Raw genomic sequence first — 21,386 nt, 5'->3', positions numbered from 1 at the left:
CTATATTAAAATGCAAACTCTCCTGAATTTAGTAGTACATCAAATAATATCTTATTGGGAATTCATTTCTCAGATAAACCTTCCCTAAAATAGCTAGACATTTGAGAGCCGAGACCAGCTGGGAGATTAAGCATAGTAAGTCTAGAAAAAGAAGACTGAAAAGTATAAAAGGCAAAAAAAAAACCCACTGTGGTCACTCAACACAAATCTAGCTTATATTTTTGACTGAGAAGGCCTGGGGTTTCACATGTTTTTGAGGCATCACACTTAACACAAAGAGAATAAAGAAACACTGAATCATCCAACCTCTTCTCTGCTAGGTTGGATAATTAAGAACCAAGTTTTACATTACAAAAAAGAAAAAGAAAAAAAAAAAAGGTTTAAAAAAGTACCTGGACTGTTTGTTTGTTATCTCCTCTTAAAATGCTGCAGGATGCACTAAGTTCAATATGGCCCTGGGGTTTTCTAATTACATCACTCTGCAGAAAAGGAAGAAGACAAATGTTAACGTGATTGATTACCTGTAACAGTAATAGTAAGAAATGCTTTGTATAATTAATTGCATTACAGGGGAGAAAATCAATCAGGAGTTTGATTTACAGTTTGAGGAATTCAGTTCTACAGAGCAAGCACTTCCCACTCACCGGAGATTTATAGTAAAGTAATTCACCACCTTTAAGAACAAACCATCTCCTCTTCCAAGTCTTGACTTTACCACTCATTTTTAATAAATAGCCAGATTTTTCCAGTGGTTCCTAATTAAAGAAAAATTTTAAAATTTAAGTTTCCTTTTAGAGGCTCAAACTAACAAGATTCATTAATGTTTTGTTTTGTTTTGTTTATAAAATCTGATTCAGTGTTTACATTTTTCCCGTTATCACTGGATGATGAACAAGTTTTAGGGAGCTTCTGCTCTGGCTGTGAGTACTCCGTGTCTGTGGAGTAAGCATCTGGAGGAATGGCATAATCACTTTCAGAAGCCACTGAAGAGAGAGATACACCTAAATGAATAAAGAAATAAATCAATTCAACATTTAATAATCAGGTAGTCCAAACGCCAGCTGTGAGTTCTCTTAAGGAATACAGCTATTCCAACATCACAAGCCTTACTAGGAAGGCTTATTTTCATATCTTTCACCATAAAGAACTTTTAGAGCAGAAAACAGAACTAAAGGGTAAGGATTATCATGCAAACCTCCAAGGAAGTCACAGGAAAATAAATACTTTGATATGATTATAAGCACAGCTAATTTTACATAAACTGTGCAATATGTAAATATATATAAAACATACACAAAAATACTAATGTATCTTTCATTAAGGATTAAAAATGTGTATTTACATATTGATATATGTAAGTAAACACATGTTTGATTTTAATTTATCAAGATTTGTGCAATCTCATTTTAGACCACTTAGTTTTTGTAATCACTCTTAAAGTAATTCACATCAAAAACAACTTCAGAACTTTAGTAGTATTTTTCATACGTCAAATACACCAGTTTGTAAATTTCTAAAATCTTTTTGTGAAAGAAAAGCAGTAAGACTTAAAGATATAAACAGACTATTTGATTTGCCAGCAGCTACAAAGTAAAATTCAAGGGAACATTTTCACAATAATTCACTTGCCTTTTTCAGAAAATGACTTGCAAGTTGCAAGCCACATTTGCAGGGTCACTACAATTGTAGATTTTCAATATAATAAAATCAAGGACTGGGCAGCCCAGGTGGCTCAGGGGTTTAGCGCCGCCTTCAGCCCAGGGTGTGATCCCAGATATCTGGGATCAAGTCCCACATCAGGCTCCCTGCATGGGGCCTGCTTCTCCCTCTGCCTGTATCTCTGCCTCTCTCTCTGTGTGTCTCTCATTAATAAATAAATAAAATCTTTAAAAAAAAAATCAAGAACTTACATCATTATTCATTGCAGCATCTGGCAATTTTTTCAAGTGTTTATTAACATTTAAGGGACTTGTTAGGGCAATGTCACTATATCTTTATTCTTGTTTATTCGACTAAGACAAGTAACAGTCATGACAAGAATGATACCTTTATTTTTCATCGAATAACAAGAATTTAGATTTGTAAGGGACCTCAGAGATCATCTTGATTAAGGCCTTCATTCTCTAAGGAGACTAAGGCCCAGAGATTAAATTAAAACATTTGTCTGGGGGATCCGTGGGTGGCTCAGCAGTTTGGTGCCCGCCTTTGACCCAGGGCATGATCCTGGAGTCCCGGGATCAAGTCCCGAATTGGGCTCCCTGCATGGAGCCTGCTTCTCCCTCTGCCTGTGTCTCTGCCTCTCTTTCTGTCTCTCATGAATAAATAAATAAAATCTTAAAAAAAAAAAAACAAAAAAAAAAACCACACATTTGTTCGAAGTCAAATGGCTAAGCAGGAGCAATGGTGGAGTGCAAATATAAGGCGCCCTGGTCCAGAGCCAGTGTGCTACGCACTCTCCTGGGTGCTAAGGATAGAGCAGACCACAAAACAGGAAAACCTCTGCTTTCATGGAACATAGATTCTAGTCAGTGGAGGTAGACAAAAAATAGGCAGTAAGTGCTATGAAAAAATACAATATAGGGCAGACTAGAGGGAGTTAAAAGAGCTAGTAGTTGGAGAAGAGGAAGGGATTGTGATTTGAATGGTGTGCTTGGGGTGGATCTCCCTGAGAAGGCAGTGTTTGAGCAAAGCATGGTGTATGTGCCATCTGGGGGGAAGAATACTGGGTAGAGAGGAAACAATCAGTAGAAGGCCCTGAAATAAAAGCATCCCTGGTATGTCCTTGAAACAGGAAGAGGGTCAGTGTGGCCAGAGCTGAGTAAAGAAGGAGAAAGAAGAGATCAAAGACATGAGTCCCATAACACCTGAGAATCATTAAGAGTCTTAGCAGTGTTTTGGGCAAAAGTGTGATATAACTGGATTCTGGCTGTTGGGGGGCCGAGGCAGAAAAGAGGCCAGTGGAAATCCAAATTACTAAGCCTATGAAAATTGAGCAGCTCCAGTTGAAGTTGAGGGGTTGAGGATTACCTAGGGGGTTCCATGGAACATGGTTTGAAGGCCAAAAAGTACAGTGCATTAAAGGCTTTTGTAAAATACAGGTGTCATTTTGTATGATTATGTCTCTCTATAACCTCTACCTATGCCAAAAATGTCTCCAAAATCCACTAAAAATCACAGACCTGCCCAAAGTAAAGTTTTTGTTGGTTTTCATCTTAATATCAGACTATCAAGTTTTTAGATGTATTTTCTTTGCCACTTAGAGTAACAAATTTAGCTGAAATAAGTCTATTCCATTATTATCCAAAATGCCACACACCAATTGTAAAAGAGAAACATCATTTTGGCCAATTATCTCACTCTATTCCCATAATAAAGTGATCTCTCTCTTCTGTAAGAGATAAGGTTAAAAAAAAAAAAAAAAAAGATCATGTGGCTTGCTTGAGTGGAATCACAGAAAGAATTAAGAAGAGAATTAGGACCAGAATATAAGCATCTTAGTCCTGGCTAATTCTCTTTTCACTTTGGTTCGAAGCAAGTACTTTGTTTTTAAAAAAATCCTTCTATGGAAATAAAATTCCTATTAAATATGCTGACTTATTTGGAGTTGTCTTGTATGCCTCACCTCGTTTCATGGCTCTGGGGCTGCCTGGTCCGCTCCGACTGCGTGTGTCTGACTCTGAAGTCCGGGAGCTAGATCTGGAACTATCTTCTTCCTCTGACCCAGAGGAGTCATCCAGGAACGGACTGCTGCTTATTTGGGTTGCCTTCTAAAGAAAAGCACACAGCCTATATATGTCCATCTCTAAAGTCACCTCTCTTTTTAGATGTGAAATGTTTTACCAGAAGTCATGGAATAAAATTTTTTTTTAAGGAATGTAAGAATATACTTTGGCATTATCAAAGTCATGTTGTTAAATCCCAGATTCTAATTAGCAAGACACTTATCAAATATAAAAGATTCCTGAAAACATAAGGCCCTTAATACTTGACAATGCTTATTTTAATTATTTCAAGTAAGAGGGCGGAATTCAGGCAATGACGGAAAAATCTTTCCAAATTAGGAATCTCCACTATACATCATTAATAGTGATATTTCTTTAAACAATTAACCACCAAGAAGGGGGTGGAAAAATCACATGGGGTATAACAAACTTCTAGTTTAGTATTAGACTAGTAGTAGACTTCTAGTACTCTGAGAAGCATAAGTATCTTCTCTAGATCTTTCCATTTCTTCTCTTTTTATGATATATTAGTGTGAACATCTAAAACTCCCTATGAAGGAAGAGTCTGTGTAAAATGTCAAGAATGGAATCTGGAGCTTGAATAAACAGTTTTCTGGATCCACCATGAAGAAAGCCACATGTTTAGCAGTAACAATAATGACTTACCCCCTTCAAAGTTGTATACACTGGGGTTGTCATATTCTTGTATATCAGAGAGGTATAAAGCCCTGATGTGGTATAGGAGAGCAGAGCAACAGAATCTGAAACAGAAAACAAAGTGGCTTAAAAAAAAAAAACAAAAAAAACTTCTCTCTAGCACTTAGGTCTATTCCCAATGAATGTGAGCTAGCAAAACTTCCAATTAAAGAGAAGCTGGATTAACACACATGACTGTTCTCATATTGTCTGCTTTAAGAACGCTACTCTGTCTTCCATGGCTCATTATTTCCTCACATGTGCTACTTCCCCAACTAGACTGTAAGCTCTTTGCAAGTAAGGATCATAGCTTTTATTTCTTTCTTTGGCAGGCACCTCTCTCCAGCTCAGGCTGGACAGAAATAGCACAAACACCTGTTGATTCAGTGACCAGTACCCTTTGAAGATACTCTCTGATTATTCGTAGCCCTATTAGTGACATGGTGTGGTGCTAAAATACTGGCATGCTTGAGACTTTATCAGGCGAACCTCATGTTGTAAGCTTAGAGTATAATTTCCTGAATGGCTAGAATAGAAGGTTGCTGAGAAGAAACAGAACATCAACGTTTGCCTCTAAGATTTGGATTAGTGTTGGATAGGAAGGGGGCTAGGAGAAGGAACTATAGGAAAATTTATCTTTTTATTCCAGACAGTTCTCTGTTATTTGGTTTTACTTTTTATAATGGGAATGCATTCCTTCTTTAAAACTTTTTTGAAGAAAGAAAGAAGGAATGTGTTTTAAACGCTGGAAAAAGGACACAGAGATGGATATTACTGCAGTTTTAAACAGCTGAAACTCCACAATTTCTTTTATCTTCTTTTAGGCAAAAACAAAAAAAGGCACTTTCTACATCAGAGTTCAACACAGATGTGCCCCTATGTTGGGTAACAATGAATTTCAACTTTAAAATGTAAATCAGCAACCTTCGAAATTATTTTCTAAAAGTTTTACATAATTCTATGTTTTACATATTCTAAAAGTTTTACATATTCTATGACTAGATGTTTAGGAAGTTGCTGGCTAGTGAAATGGCAATACAAAATCAATAATTTTTTAAAACATTTTTTGGAATATAAGAAAAACATATGTAAGAAACACATAAGATTTACCACCTTAACCATTTCTAGTGCATAGTTCAGTTAGTGTTAATTATATGCGCACTTGTAAATCAGGTCTCCAGATTGTTTTTATCTTGCAAATCTGACACTCTATACCCATTATTAAGCAATACCCCCTCCACACCACTGCCACCCAGGCCCTACTCACCACCCTTCCACTTTCTGTTTCTATGAATTTTCTATGAACTTTAGATCCCTCATAGAAGTGGAATCATACAGTATTTATCTTTTCATGACTGGCTTATTTCCTTTAGCATTATGTCTTCAACGTTCATCCACATGGTAGCATGCAAAATCACTTACTTTTATTAACATTCTCCATATTGAAGGCCTCAGACATTCGAATACCTGATTTGGCTACAGCATAAATTCTGCTCTCCTAATATAAAAGAGAGATTTAAACTGGATATTTAAAAGCAAAGAAATGATTACTTTCAGTACACATGTTTTTCATTTGTTCTTCATTTAATATACACTAGAGCAGAGCATTATTATAAAACTGTCATCAGTGCCAACTCAAATATGCCACCATGAACAGCACTGCAGACATTTTCCATCTATTAGTCATTCCATTATTTATCTTTGTTTCCAAGTTTTTGTTTGGCATTTTAAATTATTTTGAAGAAATAGGAAAAAAGTAAGAGAGAACTTATTCATAATCATTGACTACACATAAACACCACATTTAGTATTCTAACATTTTAGAACATGGTTAAAGAAAAAAAAAAAACAGAAAACCTTGAATGGTTGTAATATGAGGTTAGAAACCATTCATAATCATTGACTACACATAAAATATTACCTTTAATATCCTACTATTCTAGAATATGGTGAAAGAAAGGAGAAAAATCTAGAAGTCAGAAATCACAGAGCAGCATTAAGTGCTATCATCTCCTTAGCTCAATGTACATTTCAATGAAGTAGAAGGAACACCCGAGGCCAAATAGAAAGTGCATTTGAGAATGGCAATGGAATTTATAATATTGTCTTATTCCAAAAACAGGTTATTTTGCTTTCTCTTCTTCGAGAGAACTCTCCGAAAGTGGTGCTGGAAAGGTTATTAGCCCTGCCCTCTGTAACAAAAGGGATTCCAGGTTGTTCTTAACACATCATCAGCATGTCGTTAATTCTGCGCTGCATATAAGCTGGACACAGTTGCCTGGACCAGAGCATAGCAGGTGCCGATCACAGTCCTCTTCAGGACTATGCCAGCCAGTGTCCTGCTAGGTAACGGGCATGAGGTCTCTAGCTATCTGAGACACTTTAATTTGGAGAGTGGCTGAGTGAATGAATCAGATGTGGTTTCTTTGAGAACGTGATTGTGAGATACGGAATAGAAAGTGTATGAAAGCAGGAGATGAGAGGCAGCTGGAAGCATGACAGAGGGGCTGTTAGGAATGAGACAAGCAGAGTCACTGCAGGCAGGAGAGGTCAAGCTAAGCCACTACTGGACCCGGGGCCGTGGGTGTCACCTGCTTCTAAGCAGTAAGTGCTGCTGAAACATCACGTGTTTTCCCCACTACAGTGACTATTGTATTTTGAGTGATAGTCCAGTTCAGTAAGGATGGGCTATGCCTTCAAATAAACCCTTAAAAATCCTTAAGATAAACTCTCATAAGTTGAGGTAACTGGAATACATCTCTTTTCCTTGAAACCTGAAAATACCTAACAAACACCGAAATAAAACCTCAAACTTGGCCAGTCTGCTAGAAGGCTTTTGAAAAGCAATACTACTTTTTCAAGATTGAATAGCTTCAGAAGACACATTGAGGACAGAAAGGCAACAGAGTAGGAAAGTGGTGTGCCAAACAAAGCGAACTTGAAAAGCCTAACCTAAATCTCTGAAAATCTCAACATAATAAAAGCAAAAATTTTGAATCCTCACTGCCTAAAGGATAACATAATTGAAATTCCAGAGATTCACATGCCAATAATGTCTACTTTTTTGTGCTACCCAGAATTTAATAATGAACTGCAGACAGTTTCATGCAGACACTGCAATGAAATGTTCTTTCAAAAGTAAGAAAGAGCAGATACATCTCAAGGTCTGAATTTGCAGTAGGAAAACATGGTTGCCTTAATTTGCTTATAATCACATGGGTCATTAAATAAAAAATAATAACAGAACATGACCCCCGAACCCAAAAAATCCTGCAACCCAGATGCTTCTCTGGAGGCCAAAGGTTAAACTATATATCTCTATGTGAAGGAAAAGTTTTTTTTTTCTCTCTCTCTTTTTTTTTTTTTTAATTTTTTTTATTTATTTATGATAGTCACACAGAGAGAGAGAGAGAGGCAGAGACACAGGCAGAGGGAGAAGCAGACTCCATGCACCGGGAGCCCGACATGGGATTCGATCCCAGGTCTCCAGGATTGCGCCCTGGGCCAAAGGCAGGCACCAAACCGCTGCGCCACCCAGGGATCCCCTGAAGGAAAAGTTAAACTTACAAGACAGATAATTTCAGTTTGTTTCAAATATAAGAATAGCTTTTTAATCTAGTGATGTACATATTCCTATAAAGAATCACACAATTGATGGGTTTAACAATTGTATTAATGATCAGTGTTTCTCTTGTTTTTAAGATTTTTGTTTATATATTTTATTTGAGAGAGAGGGTGAGCGTACACGCGTGCATGAACAGTGGGGAGAGGCAGAGGGACAAGCAGATTCCTTGCTGAGAAAGAAGCCCAACACAGAAAGATCCCAGGACCCCGGGATCATGACCTGAACTGAAGGTAGATGCTTAACTGACTGAGCCACCCAGATGCCTAATGGTCAATGTTTCAATGGAAGAAATTTCAATGTATTCTAGATACATAGGACGATGCCTTTGGTTAAAGCAATGGATTTATAAGCTCATGAAGAGTAAAATTAAATTTCTCTTAAATCAATCAAGTAAATGATTAATTAAGTTCAAAAACTGATGACAAATAAGAGTTAAGTATCCTGGCTCCAAATTTGCCCAAAGTGTTACACAAGTAGGAGACACCCTTCTTCCACACCCTTGGTGTTTCCTTCCACTCCAGATCCCTCTCCAACCATTCATTTCTCCTTCCAAGGAAGAAGAAAGGTTTACTGTGATAAGTAGGCTTAGAAGGAGAAACCAGACAGGCACCTTCCTCTCTCTTTTCTCTTGAAAAGTAAAGGCATGTAGGAAACCCCATTTGTTCTTTCTCTGGGCTGTGAGCTATTTTGGACGGGCAGGCCTCTCCTCAAGAAGCCTCTGAGACTGGTTTATAAATCTAGAGAATTTTGAGTTCAGTATTGGAAAGGTCATCTGCCCAGCAATTCTCTAAAATCAGTTTTCTGAGTTTATAAAGATAATATATTCATCTCCCACCCATCTTCACCTTCTCTTATTCTCAACTGACTCAGAACTCAGTGGCAAAAGAGAAGGGGAAATGGTATTCTGAAAACTGAGACTTTTCAGAACAATCTGGGTCTGAAAAGAAGTAAAGTAAAACCTGAAAGTGGACATTAGTTAAAAAGCAGCGTGCGAGGGTCGCACACAGCAGTATCATTTACCCAAGAGGGAAACCGGTGCAGCGGCGGGGTAGGCGGTTTGCTGCACGCCGGCTTCTTGGCCACGTCGCAGGTTTCCTGGTCATCGGAGCATGGGGATTCCAGGGAGTCGTAGGAAAACAATCCATCATCACAACTGGTGTCCATATTCTCTAAAATGTCTGTACTGTCATCATCAACCAGGTCAAGGTCTGTTTCCTGGGGTCTGAGCGGCCGTATCATGCTTATAGCATTTCTATTTGTGCCAAACATCCTATCGGAGCTTAACTGTGGTTGACTTAAGTGTCTTTTGGCTAGCGCCACACTTATACTGAAAACATTAGGAATCCTTAACTTTGGGGGCGGCAGGTATGATGAAGATGCTAACTGTGTGCCTCTTCCAGGGAGTGAGTTAGGATGCTTGGGAGTCAAAGCTGGAGTCAAAATAGGGCTGGGGGTGTTGGCCTCACTAGACGAAGATGAATAATCCAGTCTCTGAGACTGAAATTTTTTATTCAGTTCATCCGACGAACTATCATGCTCCTTTTTACTTGATTCAGAATTTCCCTTTATGAGAGGACAATTCTGAGCTTTCCACTGTGCCTCCTGTTGCCAAGAATACAGCTTCTTGTGTTCTAGTCTCTTAATGCCGAAAGTCTCTTCTTCAAATATAGAACTGCTGTCATCAGATGCTGTCAGGTACACTTCGCTGCCCATCCTGCTGCACTGTACCCCTTCCTCTGATGTGTGACTGGAAAGGGTAGACGTATACCTGCACTTGGATCTTCCTTTGCTCTCATCTTCCTCATCAGAACTCCAGTCACTTCCTGGAGCCCCAGAATTCTGAGATGTGCCACCATCTGTTGCAAAGCTTGTTCTTGTATTCTGATTCTGTTCTGGGACACAAGGGGTTTGATGCAATGTCCTCTGACCCCGGTTGTTTTCTTGAATTTGGTTCTCGCCCGACTTTTCTGGAATTTCCATTTCTAGAAAAGTAACATCATATCAGCATGTTGCCTTTGATAATGTGAGCTTTCTATATATTTAAGCTTTATGAAACCACACTGTAAAAAGTGCCATTTTCATATAAATAAAGTTAATTTACATTATCCTTTCTTAGCTGTCTTGTTTAAACCCAACTTTTTTTTTTAAAAGATTTTTTTATTCATTTATTCATTAGAGAGAGAGAGAGAGAGGCAGAGACACAGGCAGAGGGAGAAGCAGGCTCCATGCAGGACTCGATCCCGGGACTCCAGGCTCATGCCCTGGGACAAAGGCAGGCGCTAAACCGTTGAGCCACCCAGGGATCCCCTTTAAATCCAACTTTGAAAACTGTAAGCTTTAATATAAAATATGAGCCCTAACACTTTTTTTTTTTTTTAACAAAGAAACATGTTGGGGAAAAGGAAACTGACAACAGTTTAAAATGAAAAAGCAAAATGTGAAACAGGGCAACTCTATCAAAGAAAGCAGCCACCAAAGAATACCACTAATTCTATTCTATTTTATTTTTTTTAAGATTTTATTTATTTATTGATGAGGAGAGAGAGAGAGAGAGAGAGAGAGAGAGAGGCAGAGACACAGGGAGAGGAAGAAGCGGGCTCCATGCAGGGAGCCCAACGTGGGACTCGATCCCGGGTCTCCAGGATCACGCCCTGGGCTGAAGGCGGCGCTAAACCACTGAGCCACCCGGGCTGCCCACTAATTCTATTTTAAAGCAAAGAGAATGACAGCCCTCTTTCAACTAAATTTCAAAATTATCATAAGAAAATTTAAACATAATAAATATAAGGCTATAGTTAAAAAAAAACATTGTTCCCAAGTTTCAATATATGAAATATGCAAAGCCATGAAGAAACATAAACACAGGAAAGCCTTCTTCATTCTACTTTTGGTTAATTCATATCCATGAATGTGTTTTATAACAAGAATAATGCTCTTTAACAATGTCTTTCGGGCAGCCCGGTGGCTCAGCGGTTTAGTGCCTGCCTTCAGCCCAGAGCGTAATCCTGGAGACCTGGGATCGAGTCCCTCGTTGGGCTCCCTGCATGGAGCCTACTTCTCCCTCTGCCTGTGTCTCTCCCTCTCTCTCTCTCTGTCTTTCATGAATAAATAAATAAAATCTTTAAAAAAAAAAGTCTTTCAATATGGCCTATTTTTTTAAATATAATTAACAGAATGAACCACTGGCTTCATAAACAGCAATCTAAAAATTTGTACGATCTGTAAAGACTACAAGAGAAACTTTTAAAACATAGATATGACCTTCATAAAAAGGAAATAGAGGCTGAACAAATAAACTCTATGATTTGGTATCGAGCAATTTGTTAAATTTGCAAGGGAGCCAGAGCTTCAGGATAGGCAATCTCAGCTGTACCGAGCTATATTCAACTGACAGAAAGTGGAAGGGAAATTAAAATGAGGGATCCCTGGGTGGCGCAGTGGTTTGGCGCCTGCCTTTGGCCCAGGGCACGATCCTGGAGATCCAGGATCGAATCCCACGTCGGGCTCCCGGTGCATGGAGCCTGCTTCTCCCTCTGCCTGTGTCTCTGCCTCTCTCTCTCTCTCTCTGTGACTATCATAAATAATAAATAAAAAAAAAAATTAAAAAAAAAAAAGAAATTAAAATGACTTCTTGAAAAAGGAAAAAAAAAATTGCAACTAACAGCATAAAAGCAAGTAGCAAAGGAGAATTCCAATTGGAACAACATTATGTAGTTTTCAGGATTTTACAACCAAGCATAGAGCCAGCTTTTTAGTGCTATAGTTTTTCTCCTTTGGAGGAAGGAAGCAGGAGCTGAAAACAGAGATGGTGCAAATTCAAGCCTTTCTAAAATAATTGGGCAAAGTCACACTACAGGTGGCAAAGTCAGGAACTGTACAACAGAGCAAATTTTAAAGGGGCTTTATGAATAAAAGAAGGGTAGAAATCTGCACGCCAGTCCAGGACTTTAAACATCTATGCTAATATTTTCCTCTCTGAAGCAAAACCAAAAAGGGAAAAATCAAAGCATTTACTAAACTGTCCCCCTGGAGTTCTTTTTCTTTATAAGTTTGCTATGCCATATTTAACTTTGTATTTGATATCAGGTAATTTTTAAATATTTTAAGTAAATAATAGTTCATCATTCTAATGGGATGTGCAACTAAAACAAGTACCTTGTGAGTACAAAGGTGAACTTTTTAATTTTTAATATCGCTGCTATCTACTGCAGGAAAAAGTATCAAGGGGGGAAAATCAGTCTCTTCTATGCTTCCTTGTCAAAGACTCTCAAAAAAAAAAAAAAAAACCACACAAGATAACTAATTATATAAATTAAAGGCTGGATTTTGCTCTTTAAAAATATTTTTATAAACATCAAATTGTTAAGAAAAAAAAAGGAAAATTAAACAGTATTTGGATGAATCTTAGTAAATGATTTTTCCTTTTATTTTATTTATTTTAAAGATTTTATTTATTCATGATAGTCACAGAGAGAGAGAGAGAGAGGCAGAGACACAGGCAGAGGGAGAAGCAGGCTCCATGCAGGGAGCCCGACGTGGGATTCGATCCCGGGTCTCCAGGATCGCGCCCTGGGCCAAAGGCAGGCACTAAATCGCTGCGCCACCCAGGGATCCCTGATATTTCCTTTAAAAAAAAAAAGTAAAAGTAAATTTCTCTAGTCCATAAATACCTTCTATGTCTTTTCCCTCCGTGAACTCAGGTTCTTTGGATGATATCTTGCTCATTTCCTCAGATTTTACTACTTGAGGAGGGCTCCTTGCTCGGGATAAAAAGCATCCAAAGGTCAAACTGCTTAGGCGCTGGCCTTCCGAAAGCTTTGGTGTGGAGACAGAGGATGACTTCTTTCCTTGAACTTCTGTAACATCATTCATCAAAACCAAGATCTGAATTTTTTATAAGTTTACTAAACATAGAACCAAAGTGTATAAAAATCTGGACAAATCACAGCTTATGACAGAAAAAAGCATGAAGTTTATCTTTATTGATGTCTAGTAACATGGACCCCTCAATGTCTAGTATCACATGCTAATGTTTAAATCTGTTTATATATTTTGAATGTTCTAAGTATTTTTTAACTGTAGAGAGAATATCTAATCCCTTTAAAAGTAGTTCTTAAACAAAAACAAAACCACAAACAAAAAAACAGATTGTAGACAAGTAGAGGATTATAGCTTCTTGCAAAATCATATACTGGTAAATATCAGTCAAGAACTGGCAAAATTTGATTGAGCAGCAATGCTGCTAATGGTGAGAGAAGAGGGACTGAGGTCCTGATTGCCAAGACAACCAAAGGAAATTATATCATCACTGGGGAAAATATCACGTGATCACTGTACTAACTTTTGCTATCTTACTTTTCAGTTTGCTTCTCCCATAACAGCCAATGGAGGTGCTTGATCTATGGATGACCACAATATGGAGGGCCTTCATCACTTCTTTAGAGAAAAAAAGGGGAGGGGACAGCTTCTAGATAGAGAATTTAGATAGCTTGAGTAATGATTAATCCTGGGTTTAACCAATCTTGAAAGAGTTGTAACATACCTGCTTGCAAGATTAAAACTATGGAGGGGGCGCCTGGGTGGTGCAATTGGTTAAGTGTCTAACTCTTATTTTGGCTCAGGTCATGATCTCAGAGTCCTGGAATCAAGCCCACATTGGGCAGACTTAAGGAGTCTTCTTAAGATGCTCTCCTCTCAGAACGCCTGGATGGCTCAGCGGTTGAGCATCTGCCTTTGGCTTGGGGCGTGATCCCAAGGTCTCAGGATCCAGTCCCACATCAGGCTCCCTGCATGGAGTCTGCTTATCCCTCTGCCTCTGTCTCTGCCTCTCTGTGGTTCTCATGAATAAAGAAATAAAATCTTAAAAAAAAAAAAAAAAAAAAAAGATGCTCTCCCCTCTCCCTGTGCCTACCCCTTACCCATTCCCCCAGCTCTCTCTTTCTCGGTCTAAAATAAATAAATAAAATCTGTAAAAGCATAGAGATAGTAAGAAAGGTTTCCCAGGGGCACCTGGGTGACTCAATCAGTTAAGCGCCTGCCTTTGGCTCAGGTCATAATCTCAGGGTCCTGGGGTTGAGCCCCACATTGGGCTCCCTGCTCAGTGGGACCTTGCTCCTCCCTCCCGCTTGTGCTCTTTCACTCTCTCTCAGATAGATAAATAAAATCTTGAAGAAAAAAAAAGAGAGAGAAAAAGAAACCCTACCTCCAAAATTAAATTCTTCTTTTTTAAGATTTATTTATTTATTCATGAGAGACACAGACTGAGAGAGAGAGGAGAGACATAGTCAGAGGGAGAAGCAGGCTCCCCATAGGGAGCCCGATGTCGGACTCGATCCTGGATCTCGGGATCACGACCTGAGCGAAGGCAGGCACCCAACCGTTGAGCCACCCAGGTGTCCCCCAAATTAAATTTTTAATTAACTCTGGGAGAACACCAAAGGAGTAAATTAAATAGCAGCTGATAACTGAGTAGAGCATAAGAAAACTCTTTACACAGTATATTCCTTTAGGTGTATCTTTTACTATTTTTATGTTATCTCTCACAGAACTAATCCACAGTATTTTAATAATCATATATATGGATATACATTTTTAAAGTACTAAATTATATCTACATAATTGTACCTATTCTTCTCCAGCCTACCTCTAGGCTCCAAGGATTCATAATCCCTTAGTCTACAAGACCTAACAGACTGCCAATGAAGACTAGAATTGCAAGCTAAGAATATCAGATAAAATAACAGCCTTTGAGAGTAGACTAGGTACATTCAATTTATGTCAATGATTCCATATGTAAGTATGGAATTCTAGATCAACTGTGTGGATATTAATTTTTCATCATATAGGTGGAGGAAGTATGTGATATAAGAACTACATGATTCCGGGCACATAGCTCCTAAAATCTTTGGAATTTCCTAAGTGGTAAAAGCGATAAAAGTATCTTATGTTTTCATAACTAGCCCTTTCAACCACATCTGAGTTTATGTTGATGAGGTGATTTTTGGAAAGCCCCTAGACAGCCTCAGGGTGGGGGCTGGTTGCCAGGGGAACCAACCCTGTGGTTAGAGGACTGGAACTTTAGCCTCATCCTCCACCCCGCTACTTCTGAACTTAGGAGAAGGGAGAGTTGAAAACTGACTTAATCACCAAGGCTAATGATTTAGTCAGTCAAGGCTATATAATGGAGTCTCCATAAAAACCCAAAAGGATAGGCTTCCAATTCAGTGAATGTATGGAGGTGATGGGAGGGTGGTGTGCTTGGAGAGAGCATAGAAGCTCTGTGCCCCTTCTCCATACTTCACCCTCTGTATTGCTTCCATTTTGGCTGTTCCTGAGTTAGAGCCTCTGTAATAAACCAAAAATCTAGTAAGTAAACTGTTTTGTTTTTTAAAAATATTTTATTATTGGGACAGCCCTGGTGGCTCAGCGGTTTAGCACTGCCTTCAGTCCAGGGCCTGATCCCGGAGACCTGGGATTGAGTCCCATGTCGGGCTCCTGCATGGAGCCTGCTTCTCCCTCTGCCTGTGTCTCTGCCTCTCTCTCACTCTCTGTGTCTCTCATGAATAAATAAATAAAATCTTAAAAAATATATATTTTATTATTTATTCATGAGAGACACAGAGAGTGAGAGAGAGGCAGAGACACAGGCAGAGGGAGAAGCAGCCTCTCTGTGGGGAACCTGATGTGAGAATCAATCCCAGGACCCCAGGATCATGACCTGAGCCAAAGGCAGACACTCAACAACCGAGCCACCCAGGTGCCCCTAGTAAGAAAATGTTTACCCGAATTCTGTGGGCTGCTCTAGCAAATTATCAGTCATGTGTGTGTGTGTGTGTGATGGAAACCTCTGATTTATAGCCAGTTGGCCAGAAGCAGGTTGAGAACTGATAATTACAACAGTGTTTGAAGCGGTGTATGAAGTTGTGATGGGGCGGGGGTAGCTTTGTGGGACCAAACTTGTAACCTGTGGAATCTGATGCCAACCTCAAGTAGATAATGTCAGAACTGAGTTAAATTTGAAAGGCAACCAGTCAGTGTCCTCTGGGAATTGGAGAATTGCTTTGTGTGGTAAAAACTCGCACATATCTGACATCAGAAGTATTGAGGAAAAAGGAAAACAGGAGCTTTTTCCTTTACAAAATGACAGCAATAAGTATGAACGTGCAGTAGACAAAATGCTCTTATGTGTCTTAAAATCAACAAACTATCATGAAACCAGGAAGGTACTACTACCATTACTTCACTGTTGTAAAAAAAAAAATCTGAGAATATGACACAGTTATTAAACTGTAGGGCATTAACGTTGACTTCAAAGTCTAAAAAAAATAAAGAAATAAAAAATAAAAATAAAAATAAAAATAAAAACAAAGTCCATGCACTTTCTACCATGCCAGTATTTTTCCAATGCATTCTATGAAACCTCAGGGCTTTTTGGAAATGTCACAGTGGGTATAAGAAGAGGCATGGGTAATGCTGAGTCTGCAGAACTCTGGATCTGTCACACAAAACCACTTTCACCTGTTTTATCTCTTAAGCTTCTACAGGAAAATAAATATTGTTTTAAAAAGAGTTCTATGGCTAAATAAGCTTGAAAACTACTATAGTGGCCAAGATCTAAAAACCATTGTCTTCAGCTCAGTATGCACTTGAGTTACTAAGTAAATCTCTACCTCTAACCCTATCACTCATTTTTAGGCTTTGATGCTGAAAAGAAAGTGACCCTAAGCATGGGAAAGTGCTAAGAGTTTATCATTCATATTACAAAATTCTGCTGAAAATATTCAGGCTGTAAGAATTTTACTCATTACTGATCACCACAATACAAGTGAAAATAGAAAATAAAATAACTGAGTTTTTTAAAGCAAACATACCTGAAATTAAACATTCAAATTACTGTACCCCCTTTGGGTTATTTGCAATTGTCCAGCTGTGCTGTCTAATGTGAACATGTGGTTATTTGAATTAAAACCTACTCAAATTAAATAAAACCTAAAATTTAGTTCCTTGGTTGTGCGAGGCATATTTCAAGTGCTCAACAGCAAAATTCTATGTAGCCTAATAAACCCAACTAACCTGTCTTAGTCAAAATATTCATACCTTGTAGTTTTGACTGTATTGTTCTTATCTCTTCAGTTTGGTTTTGGTTGATCAAACGAAGATTCTGATTTTCTAATTCCAGCTGAAAAGATATAATGGTATCCTTTTATATAGGAATAATTTTTCTAACGTGTTAGTAAATTATAATATTTTTAAGATGTTAATACCTAATTGCATGTAATCAAAATACAAAGAAATGATGAGCAAATATCAGATGAATTTATCATCTAGATAATTAGCCTAGATAGCCTAGATAATTATGGCCTTGATATTTATTTTTTCTAGAACTGAGAGTTTCAAATATTTTCAGCCTGTATGCCTTTCCCACTGTAAAATTATTTTAAACCAAATTATTTCATCATTTAATCTGCCATATAAACCAATGTGTACTTCTCAAGATACTGAACACATTAATCTTATGATATACACATATGTTCTATAATTATTTAAAATTAACAAATTAGAGCTAAAATCAACTAATGAGAATGAGGCTACCTATACTACTTACTAGGAGTCTATCAGTATTTTTAATTGTAGAAATACACTGGACATAAAAATGAAAGCTACCTATCTCACATTTACCAAAAGACAGCAGCACCACCAACTGATCAGAATTTTGTTTCATTCAAATGATCAGATATTCTGATGGCTTATCTATTCAAAGGAAGTAAAAGGTAAAGAAAACACAAAATATAGAGAGCAATAAATACCTCGTTTAATTTAAGTGTTACCCATTCTTTGATTTTAGCTGCTTTTTCTTCTATTATTTTAGCTTCTTGTATCCTTATTTGTTTCTGAAATAACATTAGCAGTGTATTTAGTTCAAACATAGGCTCATGGAAATGATTACCTCATAAACGTTACATCTGGAAATGTTACATTGTTTTTTTTTTTTGATATTTTATTTATTTATTCATGAGAGACACAGAGAGGCAGAGACATAAAGGCAGAAGCAGGCTCCTCGCAGGGAGCCCAATGCAAGACTCAATCCCTGGACTGAGTTCAGGCCCTCACCTGAAGGCAGATGCTCAACAGCTGAGCCAAGTCAGGTGTCCCCCAAACTTGAATTTGTTTATTTATTTTTTAAAGGTTTTATTTATTATTCATAGACAGAGAGAGAGAGAGGCAGAGACACAGGCAGAGGGAGAAGCAGGCTCCATGCAGGGAGCCCGATGTGGGACTCGATCCCCGGTCTCCAGGATCACACCCCAGGCTGCAGGCAGCACCAAACCGCTGAGCCACCAGGGCTGCCCCTGGAAATGTTACATTGTAAATACAAAAGACAAATCCACTTAAAACCTGTTTCCAAGTAATACATCTACCTTCAAATTACCAAATAGGGTAAAAAATGAAAACCATTGTCCAACAGATGTAATAATAAACGACAAAGGCATATGCAAATATTACTAGTTTTAACAAATGCTATCCTCTTTCTCTGAAAGATCATATACTGAAATCCACCCACTGAATTTATCAGCAAAATAAATGATTTCTGGAAATGATCTAGGGTTTAGAACAGTAGGAGAGGGGTCAACCAGGTTAGGGAGAGGAAAATCAGAATCTCTTCTGAAGATGATTCGTTTTCCCCTCAAACATAAGTTTTTATTTTTCATATATATTATTTTATTTTTACATGCAAATTTTTAAAGATCCAGAAAAAAAAATTAAAAAATCTAGCTCACATTTACCAACCTTCAAATGTGGTTATGCTCACAAAACTAAGAGAATGTGACTGTCATATAAATCACGGTGGGTGGGAGTTGGGAGGTGGTGAAAAGTTGGAAACCACTGACCTAAAGAAATACTGATCCTCTGAGAAATGAAAAAAAAAATGCTGATGATAAAAAACAATTTGACATATTTAATAATTTCATAATGGTCATATTTAAATGATGCCAAATGATAATTTAAGCAAATGACCTTAATGCAGATTTTTCCTAATAAAATTTTAAAATAAACTAAAAACTAACTTGATCTCAATAAAGTGGCTTAAAAACAGTGTACACATTTTTAAATAGGATTCACATCATTCAACATACCTTTAAAACACAATGTTCCATAAATATTTCCAACACCCTAAAAATCTAAAGCAAAGAACTATTTTAAACATTTTACAGACAGAAATGCCTGCTGATAACCAAATGTTTTCAAGTTGACTATTACATTCAAACTCTAAAAAGTCTGAACATTAAGGAGCACAGTCGCATCCAGAAAGTGTTAGATATGGCCTTGGAATCACCCAGTCTTAAAGAGAATGCCATTTTATTTGTACCTTTCACCCTTAAATATGATTAGACTCCATGAGTTGACCAAATAAGTGAGATTTCTGACCCAAATTTAGCAGTGTGGGCTCTCTCTTTTTAACCTTTGAGATTATGCAAAATGCATGTATTTAGACTGTGATGATCAAATTCTTCCTAACCTGTTCTTCAAGCTGCAGTTCCAAGTTTTGAATGATGTCATCTTTTTCTTGTATGAGGGTCTCCAAATCTTGACACTTCTTATACAGCCTTGTCTCTGATTCACTGGTTTGAATATTAGCTGCTTTTAATTTCTCTTCCATAACTTGTACCTAAATTCAGAGGTTAGAAAATTAATAGTAGGCATGTATTTAATTTATCATAGTATTAAACATTATACTTGAATGTGAAATAGATTCCTAAAAGGTATCATCATAAAAACAAAATATTGAACAGCATGTTTTAATTAATTATAAAGTCTGAAGACTAATCTATTTAACAATTATAAAGTCTGGAGACTATTTTGCCAAGTAGTGTTACCTTTGAGGTACATAAGGGCACATGAGAGATTCTCAGAATTTTGCTACCATACAAAGTAATGCTCATTTTTTCTAGAACAATGATAATATGCAAAGTATTTCATGTGTGTATAAAATCAGAAAGCTTGCAGCCCTCATTTTTTACATTTAAATTAAATAGGAATATAAAGTAAAGAAGGTGATTAGTGAGGAAAGATCTGATTGGATGACCCAGAAAAAAAACTGAACCTAGGTGAAAAACAGACAAATACACATGGAAAGGAAATGGAAAACAAAAGAACTTTAAAGCCCCAAATGATGGAATCACAAGAAATAAAAAAATGAGAATCAAGATATAGGTAGGAGAGTATGTTCAGTGAGGGTTTATTGATTCATTCATTTAACAAACATTCCGGGAATAGTTGCCAAGTGCCAGGCTCTGGGAAGACACTGGTGAATAAAATGGACCCCAAATCTTTGCCTGCATAGAAATTAGATTTTAGTGGGTAAGAGAGATCACAAATATAATAAAGATGTAAAAATCATAGAGTATGCTACACAAGGAGATAAAGGCAGTGGGAAAAGTAGAACAAGATAAAAGAGACCAGTGTGTGACCTGGGGTTGAGTGATGCTTTAATTTTAATATCTCAGGGCAGCCCCGGTGGCGCAGCGGTTTAGCATATGATCCTGGCAACTCAGGATCAAGTCCCGTGTCGGGTTCCCTGCATGGAGCCTGCTTCTCCCTCTGCCTCTCTCTCTCTCTCTGTCTCTTTCTGTGTCTCTATGAATAAATAAATAAATAAATAAATAAATAAATAAATAAATAAATAAATAAATCTATCTTTAAAAATTTTTTTAATAACTAAGATACACTGGCTCTGCTTAGATCTTTTGCAAAACACATCTGGGCATATGAAGGAATGTATGAGATGTTAATGACAGGAAGAAAGAAAATAAAGTACTGGGCACTGTATATTAAGACTATTTCATATACTCCAAACAGTTAAGAATGTAATTTTTGTAATGTTTTAGATTGTAGGGGGCAAAAAGGAAAAATATGCAAAAGCATTTGAGAAACTAACAATGATAATCAAGATGAAAAATCTTAAACTGTTAAAAACACTTCTGAAAAATCATGATGAATCCACTTAAAGTTCAAAAATACTTGACTAATGAGGGTTTCTAGAAGGAGAGTGTTAAGGTTAGTTTTGTTTTTGTTTTTGTTTTAAAGATTCTATTTATCTATTCATGAGAAACAGAGAGAGAGAGAGAGGGGGGCAGAGACACAGGCAGAGGGAGAAGCAGGCTCCATGTAGGGAGCCCAACGACGTGGGACTCAATCCCAGGTCTCCAGGATCACGCCCTGGGCTGAAGGCGGAGCTAAACCGCTGAGCCGCTCCGGCTCCCCATTGTTTTGTTTTTTTAACCATGAATACAAGATGTCATCCGTGGGTTCACTGTGGAAATGTAAAATCAACTCAGATGCCA

At 37.7% G+C, this 21,386-nt stretch overlaps 1 protein-coding gene across 5 annotated transcripts in view; it reads right to left on the bottom strand.

Annotated features, from left to right (window-relative positions):
* PLEKHH2 (pleckstrin homology, MyTH4 and FERM domain containing H2) overlaps positions 1-21,386 on the bottom strand; it is a 112,750-nt gene that overhangs the window by 55,772 nt on the left and 35,592 nt on the right. For all 5 annotated transcript variants that reach the window (XR_005365815.1, XR_005365816.1, XM_038551157.1 and 2 more), the window contains exons 4-14: positions 19,562-19,711; positions 17,850-17,933; positions 17,140-17,221; positions 12,714-12,899; positions 9,064-10,025; positions 5,841-5,916; positions 4,389-4,483; positions 3,623-3,767; positions 865-1,001; positions 645-755; positions 393-479 (exon numbers count right to left, since the gene is read on the bottom strand). Coding sequence is in view for 3 of the 5 variants with exons in the window: in XM_038551157.1 (XP_038407085.1) it covers positions 393-479; positions 645-755; positions 865-1,001; positions 3,623-3,767; positions 4,389-4,483; positions 5,841-5,916; positions 9,064-10,025; positions 12,714-12,899; positions 17,140-17,221; positions 17,850-17,933; positions 19,562-19,711 (2,115 nt within the window). In the remaining 2 variants the exon portion in view is untranslated. The remainder of the gene's footprint in view (positions 1-392; positions 480-644; positions 756-864; positions 1,002-3,622; positions 3,768-4,388; positions 4,484-5,840; positions 5,917-9,063; positions 10,026-12,713; positions 12,900-17,139; positions 17,222-17,849; positions 17,934-19,561; positions 19,712-21,386) is intronic.

This window comes from Canis lupus, chromosome 10 (assembly GCF_011100685.1).
Source record: "Canis lupus familiaris isolate Mischka breed German Shepherd chromosome 10, alternate assembly UU_Cfam_GSD_1.0, whole genome shotgun sequence".
Taxonomy (NCBI): Eukaryota; Metazoa; Chordata; class Mammalia; order Carnivora; family Canidae; genus Canis; species Canis lupus.
This window is presented reverse-complemented; position numbering and strand designations above follow the sequence as displayed.